The 16,688-nt window shown below is 34.5% G+C and overlaps 2 protein-coding genes across 2 annotated transcripts in view; both read right to left on the bottom strand.

The window, feature by feature from the left end:
* Positions 1 to 16,688, bottom strand: part of LOC138706040 (periodic tryptophan protein 1 homolog) — a 63,113-nt gene that overhangs the window by 29,081 nt on the left and 17,344 nt on the right. The gene's annotated exons all lie outside the window — the stretch shown is intronic.
* RYBP (ring and YY1 binding protein) lies at positions 9,974 to 13,895 on the bottom strand. Its single transcript, XM_069834945.1, has one exon. It carries the CDS (start codon positions 11,658 to 11,660, stop codon positions 11,115 to 11,117), a length of 546 nt encoding a protein of 181 aa, XP_069691046.1. The 5' UTR covers positions 11,661 to 13,895; the 3' UTR covers positions 9,974 to 11,114.

Here is a 16,688-nt window from a genome sequence, read left to right as displayed (position 1 = left end):
ACATCTCATACTATCAACACATATCTTGTAATTTCAACTTCCATCAGATCACATGTCAGGTACTGAGCAACATTTAACATCCACAGTATCATACATTAAAGTCCTATTCATACACTCAAAACATTCAGCATTCTTCAAGTTTTAATCCATACATATACACCGACCAGCACAGAAAAAAAAAGTGTAACACATTAAAATTGCAATTAAACATAGACACGAAGGTTTGTTTTCGATCTTTGGTGAAGAGTTGTGGCTGTGTGTGTGCCAAGGTCAGTTTTCTGAGTTAGGAACAAGGCAAATGACATCAAGTGAGGATAAGTGGCGCAAGTGCGTAGCTGCAACAATGCCTAAGAAAATCGAGCCATTTTGGGAAGCCTACATTACTGTCTTTTACAACACCAACCACAGGCACAAAAGAAAGGAAAGAAACGAACCCAGGACTTGCGACAAGTCGAACTCCAAACATTGTGAGGAACGTGAATGCTTGATCTCTGGCAGTAACCCAGCACACTGAGATTTGAACTATGGAAAAGTCGCATGAACAGTGTCTACAAATTGTTGCCTGGACACATTGCAGAAAATTGCATAAAATGCAGGAAATTATCTGAGAACCACATGGCAGGAGAAAGATGAAAATTTGTGGTCGCTTTAGGTGAGGTATATGTTTATCTTAATCACAGTAACAAATCAAGTGCAATTTACTACCATCTGAGGGATGAAAAAAATTTCGAGAAATGGTATTCTGAACGCAGGGAAATTTTTTCAAACAGAATTATGATTGTTGTATTCAGTTATAATGGAAAGTTTATCTGCCATGTTGCTAAAAACGCCATAGTCAAGTCTTTGTACTATCAAACTGAAGTTGTTCTGACCCCAATTTACTGCAATGACATTCCAGCTCTATATGGTAGACATAAATAGTCTGGATATATCGAGATAAAGTATTGAGTCATACTTCTGGTTCAACCTTCACACCATACATTCCAGTTAAATTCCTGTGAAGCTGCCTGATGTTGTCCCCATAGATTTTTGTGGATTTGAACTCCTGGACTAGGAATCAGACATCCCCATACTATGGACGACATATCGAAAGCCTGTAAGGAGGAGTGTGAGAAGACAGACATAGCTATACTACGAGAATGTTTTCTTGACTGGAAGTTGAGGTGCATAGGTATAGCCAGAATAAAGGGACATCAAATAGAGCATGACAGATGATGGAGACTTGGCTTTTCCAAAGGTAAAAACCCAAGCAAATCTGGTTATCAAAGATCAGAAACAACCCTTCATAAATGAGTTATTGTAGTGGCACTGCAATATTATGTTTTGATGTACAAAACTAATTATTAGTAAAACTACCATTTCACTTGTAATTTACCTTAATACTCGAGTATGTCAACATTAAGAATGGTTTGTAGAATTGAATTACAAACATATTTACACACGGTTCTGATACAAAGTGTACTTTAACCCCACTTGTCACTAATAATGGATATTATCACCTCTTACTATAATTACTCTATGCACCCACCAAGGTAGCAATCCAAACAATACCGTCACAAGTTGTAATGCTGAAACTGTGCCCGAGAATATCCAATATAATATGCTCAATGAGGTTGGTGTCAGATCTGCACACCAGTGGATTCAAGGTTCATATCCCCGTTTTACCATCATATTATGAGTGACACAGGTTGCTGCACAAGGCTGAGTCTGAGCAATATCATAATTCAGAACAAAATCTTTGCCAATGAATAAGACAGCACCATCACCTCTTAAATGTATCAGTACAATTTAAAGCCCATTATCAACGAAAATAGTTCCGTATGTATCTTGGGAGTCAATGCCATGTCACATCATCAATTGCCATTCTATCAGAGAAATCATATTCTCCTGGCTTTCTCCACACTCTCTCTCTTCTAACTGTGTTATTTGAAGCTGAATTAGAAGTCATCTATGAAGAGAACTGTGGTCCAGTTCTGATGTTGCAGCACAAATTGCGGAAATGATGCTTGATGTTATCAGTCCAGCTGCTTACTGCTGCAGATCTTCTTGCTATAAGATTAGCTTCCTTCAGTTTTGACGTAAAACTAAGTATTTTTTCTCACTTAGATAAGTGGTAGGGAGGGGGTTACTTGGAAATTGACCATCACATAAAAATGCACTCACTTTGTCCCTGTATTTCCTTTGTTTTCCTTATTTTCCCCTTCTCCTCCTAATATTGATCTTGATATCCTTGTATTTCCCTTCTTTATTTTGTCTTTCCCTTGTATTCTCATTGTTCTCCTTATCTTCCTCTGGCTAATAGTGGTGGCTGAGATTAGTGGCTCATGCATCGACATGGTTACCATAAGCAATTTGGATGGCTTGCAATGCAGCCATCTCATATCATCGCCCTATTCTTCTCATGTATGATTCCACTGAATCTGCAGTGCCGTGATTTGCCACTCAATAAATGATGATTGCATATACAACCTTGTTTCATTTCTCGCACTGTCCACACATGTTCTATGTAAATATATGCAGCATAGTAAAGCTTTGCACCTGTCAACAAGTTTTGTGTAAAGATATGCAACATAGTAAAGCTGCGCACCTAGTCTTATACAGCCATAAATCTGACGACCCTTGCAGATTTACTTCTCATACTTCTCCTGTCTCTTGTAGTATGTGCCAAGCTCCCAAAACTGACGAGCAGTTCATTGGGACACTTTTGGGAGATGAATTGAAAGTAGTAATCACTTTACAAAATGCTATATCCCTCCTCCATCAACATGGTGTCTTTAGGGTTTTGAGAATCTTTACTTACGGGAATAACATAAATTAAAGTTCTGAAAAATCTGCAAGTTTGCTAGGAAGGACACCAGGTAATGATAATCCACAAATACAGTCACCACAAAACTGTAAACCTATAGCCTACTCTGTTTTTCATATGGAAGGAAGCTTCCCACTGAAATTTCAAATGGTCTGAACCCCTCCACTTTGAGGCATGGTTACTGTGCAAGACATTTTAGAAGTTGACGAAAACAAATTCAAGTAAAGGAATATATGAACTCAAAATACTCAACACAGCAACACAATAATCGTCCACCGAACGACAATGACAATTCACGTGTATTATTGAGAAGAACAACAATGTACTCCTAATTTCAACTAATGTTCACAAAGCACTATGTACAAAACAAAACTGACAGTTCTCAATTCACAGTTCGTTCACCTTGGCTAGTTCTTCTAGCTCACTCAAGTTCATGGTACATCGAACCCAAGCCTTCAGATACAGTTCACGGCACTTCGAACCCAAGACTTCTGGATGTGTTGCCTTTGCCTGACGCTGCCACAGTTGTGGACCTACTCAAGTTCACTGCACGTCGAACTCAGGTTCATCTCGCTCCAAGGCTTGAAGACTAGCTAGCTCTCTCACACCCGATAAACTAAACTAACTCGAAGGCTGCTCGCGCTTTTATTTATTAAATCACACGTTCTCGTATGTTCTGTGTCACGAAGCCTCCAAGTTTCCACAACATTCTACTTCCAGACGTTTCCTTACGTCAGTCCCCTCCACTCCACTCCAGGCCCACAGCTCTCTCTCCCTTGCCTTGTTCCTCCTCTCTCTGTGTCGCGTCCCAGCGCCCACTGAAGCTTGAGCCTCGCCTCCTGCACCTTCCTTCCCGCTGGATGCTCGCGTACACTCCCGACGCAGCCAGTATGTTCCGGCCTGCCACCACAATACCTTATTTCTTAGTATTGAAACCTATTACTGTCCATTTCTTCATAGTAATCTTTAGTTGATTTTGACTACAAAACTAACATTCACAAATCCATTTTCACCTCCAGCATGTAGAATAATGATCCTGGATCCCTTTCCAGCTGGTATGACATTTTCAAGTTTTCTTTTACTTCATCCACCATCCATATCTTTTCTTGGGTCACACTTACATTTATCCAGGTTTCATCTAAAAAATATTGTATGTCTTCCTAATTCCCTAATTTTTTTTACTCTTCTTATTGTCCTCGTTTCTTTTGTATAGGAATCCAAAAGCTTTTAGTGCCTACTTTCTGCAATGAGGAATGTGAAATTTCAATTTGTAATGTGTCACGAGTTTCCAGAAAAATATTATCTAAAGTGGGTGTAAAACATTCTTACAAAACAAGTACTGTCTGTCTTAAGCTACAGTTTGTTTACGGCAATCACCAGATGCACATTGCCGGCGATTATAAATGCTGGCGATGATTGTCAGGAAGTGGTTTCTTTATCAGCGTACATTGCTGTCAATTCTCATTTGTTTTGCTGCCATAACTCGATTCAATATTTCTACATGGCCTTTTCTAAATATCGATTACTGAACACGTCTCTGCAGAGATATGCATCCTGAATTTGCTTCAGAAATAACCTCCAGTGATCTGCGTCGTGTCCAACAATCTATGTTGACGATCATTGCTGTAAAGAAACCTTGCACATTCATTTTAACTGCTAGCAATTCCAGGCAATAATCGCCGTAAACAAACCGCAGCTTTAAAGCTTCCTGATTAGATGTGTCCAACATTGTAATGGGAGAGTCACGAATTTGGAAGTACTTTTAAGTTTTTTTTCCAATTTTTTTTCCTTCATGTAACTATACAACTTACCACACTTTTAGGCACACTCATCAACTTTAAGTGTTCCTTCCAAAACATGACTAAAGGAAATGATCTTCCATTCCTTGCATTGTTATATTTGCTCTGGAAATACATATAAACACGACATATGACTTCTTTGGTATCAGAGTGTATATTATTTCCTCTACAACCAATTAAATAGAAAGTAATTACTACACATACCAACACCAGTGCACCAATCACAGTATCCATCATCCTTAATGAAAAACAATTGTGAATGACATGTTTAAAAACTGAACTTAACTAGATTACAAGCAAGTCTAGACTAAGGGAGGATAACAAGGAACCTTCACATGTTGTAGGAACATCCTGTTAAACAGGTAATCCCTCGTTAGTGATTGACAAGGTTTGCCCTACAGTTTAAACTCAACAATGGCAAGCTTTCATCTGTATAAAAACAGAGTATAAAGGTCTTACTGTCGTGAAGTAACAAAAAATCGCAAAATGTGCAGCAGAAAACACGGGAAAACAAAAGCATGGTTGTATTTTACATTAAATTATCATCATAATGAATACAGATCAACTATTTTACTTCAAAATTAACTGCTAATGTAATTAAATATGCTTTATGCGGTTGTTCTAATGATTCAGTTTGAAGACAGTGTTTCACTTTCTTTTGCCAGTCAAAGTATTTTAATCTTGCATGTAATTTATAAGTGATGAGAGATTTTATGATCCTCTTTTCTTGGAACTATTAAACACATTCTTCCCCATTAATCAGAAATTAATGACAAAGTCTTGATGAAAAAGAGAGAACACAGACAAGATCCTCATGTGAACTGCAAAGAATATTGAAGTAAAGTAAATCAGGTAAGTAAGTATTTAACATACTGTAGTAGATACGCAAGTAGTGGATTGGTCTGTCAGTTGAGTGGGCAGTCCACTGATCATATCATTTGGAATTACCAAAGGAATGTAGTGTTTGAATCCATATGAAAAATATGTAGTCTACATAGCAACCAACCAAGTTACTTACACGTCTGTTAAGTTGTTACATTGTGAAAAGAGTTTCAGTAGTTATTCTACTAACATAACCTTCAATGTTACCATTTTGTAACTTTAAACTTTCATAAAAAGCTGTTACTCCACAATACATCAGAGATTCTCCACCTATACTTAATAGGATCTATACATATGAACACAAAATAATGTATATGCATTTCATATTAGTGAAAGAAAACAAGTGGGGAAAGTGTAATTTGTACATAATTCATATGCATAAATCAAGACATACCAGTATAGAAAGGTATGTACTTTTATTGAAAATGTATTTAATGGCTATTTTAGTGAAGTTGATTTTTATTTGCCTGTGACAGTATTTTGTTAAAGACACGCAAACATTTCTTTCTTAGCTAGAGGTTCTTTATAGATATAGGCCATATGCATTTTCAGTAGACTATATGTAAACATTCACGCAGACGTAACTTTATATTTACAATACAATGGTCGAGAATGTATCATACCTGAGATGATATATCCTGCTTCTGGTTAATAGATCTTCTTTAGCTGTTATGCAGCTCGTGAAATTACCACTTTAGAAAATTTTTCCTTCATTTTTTAAATGTTCATTTCAACATGTTTTATAGGTCTTTAACATGGCGTAAAAACACGTTTTCATATGGTTTTCCACTTTATAATTAAGTTCAAATCACATATGCCTACTTCGAATGAAATGGTATTGTCAACAATATTCATAATAATTAATTAAAAAATTAACACACTAGTCTAAAAATCAAATGTATATTTTTATTATTTTGAAAACTGAACTTGACAGTATCTAATGATTCATGTGTCATGGTGACATAGTTCTAGCTGAAAAGTAAACCAATACAGCAAAGCTTCGACTATTGTCATTTCTACTAATCACTATTCACTATTTAATACCATTACATTTGATTATTGTTCAAATTATACTAATCGTCATTTTTTTCCAGATGAAGTACTGGTACATTTCTCCTGAATGACTAACAATCTCAAGCAAACTTGAGCATTCAGTCATGCATTAAAATGTTTTGCAATGTTGTGAATTTCACAGTTGGATCTGGAATTTCAAAAAAGGGTGCTACAAATGTGAATAGGCCTACAACAAAGAGATGTAGAAGAGTTGATCGTTTAAAAGTTAGATTAAATATTATCAGTGGTTTTGAGGCAGGTAAACGGATACAATCTGTACATGAAAATTGCCAGTGCCCGTAACAAGTGAAGTAATAATAAAAACTCGAAGACATTATGGTGAAAATGGAGGATTTACCATCGAAACATGAGATTCTGTGTTTATTGAATTTTACAGCACTTATTTTTCCGTTTTTGTTTATTTTTTACTGGATTATTTAACAATGCTGCATGAATAGTGAGGTTATCTATTATCAATAAGATTAGTAGGGATATGGTACTTGGCAAAATTAATCTGAAAAGTTGCCTTGAGATTGCTTAATATTCACTTTACAGTTGGGGGAAAACCCAATAGGTAATCAGCCCAAGCAAAATTCGAACTTTTTCTCAAGTGGATTTTCTGAGAAAATTCTATAAGAAATGTAATAGTGTTAAATGATGCTATTTCTTCTAATACATAATTTTATTTTTTTATGTTATTTTACAACGCTGTATCAACATCTCAGGTTATTTAGCATCTGAATGAAATGAAGGTGATACTGCCGGTGAAATGAGACCGGGGTCCAGCACTGAAAGTTACCCAGCATTTGCTCGTATTGGGTTGAGGGAAAACCCCAGAAAAAACCTCAACCAGGTAACTTGCCCCAATCGGGATTCGAACCCAGGCCACCTGGTTTCACAGCCAGACTTGCTGACAGTTACTCCACAGGTGTGGACCATAATTTTATTCAAAGCTGCAAGTTAAAAGGCAATATTTATATGTGGTCAGACTTTATTTTCTGGAATGAATTGCTGCTATAACATAGGTTTAAAAATTTATCACCATTTCAACAACCATCAATTTTGTGGAACAAATTAATGACAATAATCGAAACTCTATTATATTAAAAGGCTTTTGTAACTGATATTAAAGGAAGTTATGGAACTTGTTCCATTTACACAATCTGAAAATCAGAAAAATCTCCACGATATAAAAATAGAAATAATAATAAAATGATACTTTCGAAGACAATGTCTTTGCAGACAGCTGTTTCAAAATACTGGCTAATGAACAAGAAAATTCAACATTATGTGCTAATGTTAATATTAATTTACCATCTGCTACACTTACAAATCCATTTCCAAGGGTGGTTGATCATTTATAATCCAGCACAAATGGCAATGGATTCATGACCAACAGTGTTTTTAGTCCTTTAAGTTATCTCTTCCTAGTGCTAATATAAATGTTCAAACCTGTAGGTACATTATTCTATGCTACTGAGTTCTTAAAGAATTTGGAAGCATTTAATGCTGATGAAAGGCAGGAAAGGGTAAAATATTGCTTTGAGATTTTCCAGTGTTTTCAGAAAGGTGAAAAAAATGTTTAAGTTTTTTGGGGACATAAGTCACTATGTGGAGAGAAAAAAAAAATGGGTTCACCACTTCGATTCTGGGGGCAAGAAATATTTAAAAAAAGTTCCAAGAGTAGAAATTAGCTCAGAAAGTTACAGGATCAATTTTTTTGGCAGCAGAAGGGCTCATCATGAGTGATTTTCTCGAACATGGTATCACAATCAATACTGAATATTATTCTAACCTTCTAAGATGACTAACAGAAGTACTGACATTGAAGAGGCAAGATAAGCTAAACAAGGAAGTCGTAAAAATAAGATTATTTTACCACTGTGAGCATTAAAAAAAAACCTGCTAAATCCCTATATGAGCAATACAAATTTCATAAATTTTACCTATTAAACACTGAAAAATGCTAGATCTAGCGGGGAAACCACTAAATTGGCAACACTGTCTGTGGAAATGCAGTCTGCTCAACAAAAGCAATAGGAGCTGTCACCACTAAAAATTGTACTGTAACTAACACACAGAAACAATGAAGTGTCATTTAGGAGTGTCATGTAAGTTACTAAAAATCAGAGCCCTACTGTTGTGTCATCTACCATATTTACTTACTTTGCTCCGCCAGACTATTTCCCACTTTCAAACCTTGAAGAGAACTTGAAAAGAAGGGAATTACAGAGTGATAATAATGCGAAAGAAGCAGTAAATGACTGTTTAAAACAAAAACTTCCGAATTTGATATAAAAGATAGAAAAAATATTTCTGTGATGAGCTAATAACTTATCAATCTTCCCTCTCTATCTCTCTCTCTCCCTGTACATATCTGATTTCTGAATGACAGGTCCATATGCCAAAGAGTTTCTTCCATATAAATGAGTAATAAAACAATATTTTCACTTCACAAGAATTTATAATCACTTGTATACAGTTGATCATACATTAATACAGTTAATATAGTCTACATTAAAAATCCTGCTACCCTAAAGAAATGTACATTTGAATAATTAAAACCGAGTGAGGAGTGCAATTACAAAATCAGTAACTACCCAATATTCACCTCTTTTCTCCGTATATTAAAATAAAATTATTTAATATATTTCAATTGAAAAGTAATGCTACATTATTGTAAATGCAAATAAAAAGCACTTTTAATTAAAAGGTAATGTATTACCAAGGAAAGCTTGTTATTACTACCGAATTTATAACATAAAATATATTTTAACTGTTTAAACTCAACAGATGACAAGGCCAAATTTTGATTAAACAAGTTTTTATGTATGACAATGAACTCATATAGCAATTCGAAATAAAACACGTGGATATCATATGACGTAACTCTGGAAATAATTTAATATATAAACAATGGCAACATATTATGATTTTATCATATTAAAACAGTATTTACAATGATTGATTATTTAATATAAGACAGATAAGTCCGAATTATTATTGTAGATATAAGAATCGAACTCGTTTTCATTGTACTAAGAACTTGATGGCTTGATTTCTTCTTAAAATACTACTCCACGTTTCTAACACAGACATAAGCGCCAACTTTATAGAACAAAAATATTGAGAGGAATGGGCAAGCCTTTCCTAATAGAAAAAAAATGATTGAAGAGAACTAATTTGCCTTTTTAAAATAATGTCTGACACATTCACTGGCGCATTACTAAGGAGTTTGGAGGAAAAAGAAATGAATGAACACAGGAGAGAAGGAGACAAATTACAAAATTAATATGTGGAGAAGGGGGGATATAAGTACCTCTCATCTTAATAAATTGGTAATAAAAACAAAGAGTTTACTGAATATTTTCCTGCTCCTATTTTCTACTCACTACAAAAAATGACATTCTTCTGTTCTCACATGGACAAAAAGAAAAAAAAAAAAGATAAAAGGAAAGGATGAAAAATTATATAGGAAACTATAAATACAGCTTATGTTTCAACCCTTGTAAATCACATCCTAGTACTTAAAATAAGAACAGGCTATCCACACACACATACGATACTTCAGACTACAACAAAACTGCTATCTCTCTCACACACATTCTCTCTTCAAACACTCATTCCTAAAGTGAAATTAAAAAAATTTTTGAAAAAGAGTACTATGTAAAATAGTTTTTTTAAAGGATATTAATTCAATTAATATTTACTATACATTTGTCTGAAGAAGAACAATGGTCAAACTCCTTCACTTGCAAACATACATTCTAACCGTTTAAATATATTTATAGTTGACAAATCTTAAGGTAGTTGGCATACTTTGTATATCCTTACTTGCGAAACTGGCTTTTTTATTAGACACACACACTCACCAGCATGAAAACTACAGACAGACTAGTTGAACTAGGGCCATCTCAGAAATATCTCCTTTGTTCAAGTATAACAATTAGATAAATAATGTGCATCGGTGATGTGGCATGGATTTCAGGTACAGAATTTTAATTACATAAGCTGATATAAAATATAAATAACTACAGATCTGAACAGCAGTAGTTTCTCACATGTTACACACGAACCCTATTAGTAGTTACGAAGTTGATAATGCACTCCCCACTCAAAATGCTGAAAAACAGCATACTATACAGTCCTGTAAAATGTCATTAATTGGCAGTGTAATTGGGTATATATTCATTTCTTTACCAGGCCAAAAATGTAATGGAAGCAAAAACACAGTGCAAGATTCCAAGAAACTTGTACATATAAAACTCTTAACAATAAACTTTGAGCACAATTGGACTGTGACAACATATCACTCCAAGAATGCAGACAGAAATGTCACATACGTCTTAATTTCACTAGTCACCCTACCCAATGTTCGAATGAGGTATGACTGCTATGGATCACACTAAACAACTCGAAGTGTTCACCTAGTGCACATAAAAAATGCGTACTCACAATATCATAAGAGACACACTCACGACCCGTTTTAAAAAGGGTACTGTCAATACAATTAAAACTTACAAATCAACTTGTATTAGCAATATAAGTTAAAAAAAAAAAAACTTTACTTATGACTACGAACTTCGAGAATCAGTTCCAACATCCCCACTCCTGGCATCAACACTTGATTCTGATTGGCTTCCATTTTCAGAGGATGCACTACTCAAACGACCGGACTGGTCAGACACTGATTTCTTAGACTTAGGTTTATATTCTGTCACCACCACTGTAACATTGTTCACTGTCACTTCCCATGTCTGAGCTGTGCTTCTATCAACATTCTTTAACCGGGGAGGGTGTCTGGATTTTTTCCCTGCCTTAGTTCCTTGTGTACTATTCTTCTTCTCTGGTCTCTCCTTGCCACCCCCTTCCTTCACAGCCCCCTCTTTGCCCCCACCCTCTTTCTTGTTCTTTGCAGGTGTTGGGTTGTACTGCTGAGCAGCGATCTGAGGACTGATCCGTGGCTTGCGGGTCGAGGTTCCTTTACGAACGTCACACATCAGGCATTTAAACGCTTCCTCTGTGTTCCTGTAAGTGCACACGCTGCAATCCCAGTCGTTGTCCTCGAGAACTTTAGCCGGGCGTTTAGTCCTTCTGTTTGGACTTTTCTTCTGGTCCATCTCTTCTATTCCAACCGCCTACCTCGAGAGGTCTGTGTGGAGTGTTTTGTGATGTGTAATGTTAAATCCCGCCTGTCACAACAAGGGGACATAATTACTGATTCTGTCATTGCTCCAATCATTTCTAAGTCAAATACGACACCCTGCACTTTCTTAATCTATGACAAAAAAGCTGGGATTCCTGCTAAAAAAACTTGAGCTGAAGTGGGACCAGCCAGCCAGAGATGATTTATAAAATTTGTTAAGTATGTAATTGTAAAATGTGTGCAAGTCATAAAATGATTAGTCAATTCTAGCTCTCACTTCTATTTGCATTTTCATACAAACCCTACCACATTATCAAATCAAATCCCTTGATTTTTATAAAATTTACATGTTTTTTGAATATAAAAAGGGAGCTTGTTTCTCGTAAAGATGATATTGCATGAAGTGATTAGGCTCGAATAAAAATTATTATTTACTCGAAATAAATTAATTGTTGATTGTTCGTTTGTAATCTTGTTACTTAAGTTAATCTTTAAGCAATACACAATATAAAAATTGCATCAATCTTCCTTTACAATTTATAAATACCTCGAGTTTTAATACAAGCTATATTTACGATCATCAACATCACCATCACCACCACCACTTGTATATTTTGGATTTAAATTTACTACATATTGACACAAAGGCTGTTTGCAGCAAGTAACAAAACTTGCAAATCACTGTTTCAATTAGTGTTATAAACGGACCATTAGGTGCTCTACTTGCAAAAATTTGCAGCAAAGACTTCTTCCATCAGGAATCAACTCTGGCTGACCCTATTCTTAACAGTATGACTCAGTTGTACGGGTGCTGGTTGCAGTCTTTGGGAATGAGAATATGGATGAGGGTGAGATCCATTAGGTATTTATGAATGTCAAATTGTGAAAGAAAGACTCATCACAAATTGAGGAAGGCCATATTAGTTGTTTATACAAACAAAACCAAGCAGGTTCCATAAAGTAACACCTAACCCAAATCTAAACCATTCATAATGATGGTCCATGTTTCATGTACCTTAAACAATGACATTTTTAATAACCTATTGCATCCCACTCTCATACTTAATTTCTGTCTCCAGCAATGACATCTGTCTGCAAAACAGAGATCTCTGTAAGGAGACGAACAACTAGCTAGTAATTTTACTTAGATTGGTATTCCTTTAATGCTGTGCATCTACAATATGGGACCCTCGTTTTATTTCACTTGAATGTGTTTGGACAACTTAAACTGTATCCTTCGTTGATTCGGCCTTAGAAATGTTTTGTTTCTGAGTCAACAGAGTTGTCAATCTCTTCCCATTTCTTTATCATGTACTGTATGTATTAATATATTTGCTATGTACCCATATATAATAATAGATTATGTTCAGACTTGCTAACTTATTAACAGAGGCCAATGTCCAAAGTCTTTTTAGCTAATCCTTCAACAGCTAAGGAAATAGTCAAAAGAAAATCTCTTCCCATTGATGAATGATATGAGCTTCTTGAATTGGTGTCTTACAGTAATTTTATTTGTTAAATAACGACAAAACAGAAATCTTCAACTAGGGCTTGGAGGAAAGTAAAATTACATTAAAAAAAAATGCATGATGCATAAGTGTGCCATTGATGCTTGAGCCTTGTTATTGGAATTTATACAAGGAGCATCCAGAAAGTAAGTTTCCTGAAGCCGTTTAGAGAAAGAAAACAAAAAGTTCAACTCTGTCAACTCAAATAGAATGAGAGAGGGAACAAAGGTAGGAATTCAGTATGGTGATTCTGGCTTTCAGATAAGATAATCAATGCATCATTTTCAAAATTTTCTTCAACTGATTGCTACCACTGCCACCAAGATTGTGTGAGAAGATCTTATTACCATTGTGCCTGCCAATGCTATTACTCAGGTGTGTGGTAGGTAATCTTAACAATTCTTGAAGTTGAGAGCAAATGTGATTTTCTGATTTCAAAACATACACTCGTTAATTTTATATTTAGAGTTCATCATTTCCCAATAAATTTATTTGTATATAACTAAATAATTATAATATCTCACTCAGTCTATGAAAATGTTGTTGTTGACCAATGCTAAGGATCATGGATTTATTCCTGCGGGCATCCCAGTAGTATTTGGTGAGCTGTGATGGTAAATCAGCATCTATTTTCTTTATTGCTGGGCACGGTCTATGAATATAGGATGCAACTAAATTCTAGATTTCCTATTAAATTCTTCAGATTAAGAGACTAGACACTAAAATACATACAAAAAAAGAGTCGCAGAAGATAACCATGTATAAGAGGGGTTTATTCTATAAGCTTCAGCGCATTGCCAGTTAAAAGGCAATATTTATATGTGGTCAGACTTTATTTTCTGGAATGAATTGCTGCTATAACATAGGTTTAAAAATTTATCACCATTTCAACAACCATCAATTTTGTGGAACAAATTAATGACAATAATCGAAACTCTATTATATTAAAAGGCTTTTGTAACTGATATTAAAGGAAGTTATGGAACTTGTTCCATTTACACAATCTGAAAATCAGAAAAATCTCCACGATATAAAAATAGAAATAATAATAAAATGATACTTTCGAAGACAATGTCTTTGCAGACAGCTGTTTCAAAATACTGGCTAATGAACAAGAAAATTCAACATTATGTGCTAATGTTAATATTAATTTACCATCTGCTACACTTACAAATCCATTTCCAAGGGTGGTTGATCATTTATAATCCAGCACAAATGGCAATGGATTCATGACCAACAGTGTTTTTAGTCCTTTAAGTTATCTCTTCCTAGTGCTAATATAAATGTTCAAACCTGTAGGTACATTATTCTATGCTACTGAGTTCTTAAAGAATTTGGAAGCATTTAATGCTGATGAAAGGCAGGAAAGGGTAAAATATTGCTTTGAGATTTTCCAGTGTTTTCAGAAAGGTGAAAAAAATGTTTAAGTTTTTTGGGGACATAAGTCACTATGTGGAGAGAAAAAAAAAATGGGTTCACCACTTCGATTCTGGGGGCAAGAAATATTTAAAAAAAGTTCCAAGAGTAGAAATTAGCTCAGAAAGTTACAGGATCAATTTTTTTGGCAGCAGAAGGGCTCATCATGAGTGATTTTCTCGAACATGGTATCACAATCAATACTGAATATTATTCTAACCTTCTAAGATGACTAACAGAAGTACTGACATTGAAGAGGCAAGATAAGCTAAACAAGGAAGTCGTAAAAATAAGATTATTTTACCACTGTGAGCATTAAAAAAAAACCTGCTAAATCCCTATATGAGCAATACAAATTTCATAAATTTTACCTATTAAACACTGAAAAATGCTAGATCTAGCGGGGAAACCACTAAATTGGCAACACTGTCTGTGGAAATGCAGTCTGCTCAACAAAAGCAATAGGAGCTGTCACCACTAAAAATTGTACTGTAACTAACACACAGAAACAATGAAGTGTCATTTAGGAGTGTCATGTAAGTTACTAAAAATCAGAGCCCTACTGTTGTGTCATCTACCATATTTACTTACTTTGCTCCGCCAGACTATTTCCCACTTTCAAACCTTGAAGAGAACTTGAAAAGAAGGGAATTACAGAGTGATAATAATGCGAAAGAAGCAGTAAATGACTGTTTAAAACAAAAACTTCCGAATTTGATATAAAAGATAGAAAAAATATTTCTGTGATGAGCTAATAACTTATCAATCTTCCCTCTCTATCTCTCTCTCTCCCTGTACATATCTGATTTCTGAATGACAGGTCCATATGCCAAAGAGTTTCTTCCATATAAATGAGTAATAAAACAATATTTTCACTTCACAAGAATTTATAATCACTTGTATACAGTTGATCATACATTAATACAGTTAATATAGTCTACATTAAAAATCCTGCTACCCTAAAGAAATGTACATTTGAATAATTAAAACCGAGTGAGGAGTGCAATTACAAAATCAGTAACTACCCAATATTCACCTCTTTTCTCCGTATATTAAAATAAAATTATTTAATATATTTCAATTGAAAAGTAATGCTACATTATTGTAAATGCAAATAAAAAGCACTTTTAATTAAAAGGTAATGTATTACCAAGGAAAGCTTGTTATTACTACCGAATTTATAACATAAAATATATTTTAACTGTTTAAACTCAACAGATGACAAGGCCAAATTTTGATTAAACAAGTTTTTATGTATGACAATGAACTCATATAGCAATTCGAAATAAAACACGTGGATATCATATGACGTAACTCTGGAAATAATTTAATATATAAACAATGGCAACATATTATGATTTTATCATATTAAAACAGTATTTACAATGATTGATTATTTAATATAAGACAGATAAGTCCGAATTATTATTGTAGATATAAGAATCGAACTCGTTTTCATTGTACTAAGAACTTGATGGCTTGATTTCTTCTTAAAATACTACTCCACGTTTCTAACACAGACATAAGCGCCAACTTTATAGAACAAAAATATTGAGAGGAATGGGCAAGCCTTTCCTAATAGAAAAAAAATGATTGAAGAGAACTAATTTGCCTTTTTAAAATAATGTCTGACACATTCACTGGCGCATTACTAAGGAGTTTGGAGGAAAAAGAAATGAATGAACACAGGAGAGAAGGAGACAAATTACAAAATTAATATGTGGAGAAGGGGGGATATAAGTACCTCTCATCTTAATAAATTGGTAATAAAAACAAAGAGTTTACTGAATATTTTCCTGCTCCTATTTTCTACTCACTACAAAAAATGACATTCTTCTGTTCTCACATGGACAAAAAGAAAAAAAAAAAAGATAAAAGGAAAGGATGAAAAATTATATAGGAAACTATAAATACAGCTTATGTTTCAACCCTTGTAAATCACATCCTAGTACTTAAAATAAGAACAGGCTATCCACACACACATACGATACTTCAGACTACAACAAAACTGCTATCTCTCTCACACACATTCTCTCTTCAAACACTCATTCCTAAAGTGAAATTAAAAAAATTTTTGA

This window comes from Periplaneta americana, chromosome 9 (assembly GCF_040183065.1).
Source record: "Periplaneta americana isolate PAMFEO1 chromosome 9, P.americana_PAMFEO1_priV1, whole genome shotgun sequence".
Classification (NCBI taxonomy): Eukaryota; Metazoa; Arthropoda; class Insecta; order Blattodea; family Blattidae; genus Periplaneta; species Periplaneta americana.
This window is presented reverse-complemented; position numbering and strand designations above follow the sequence as displayed.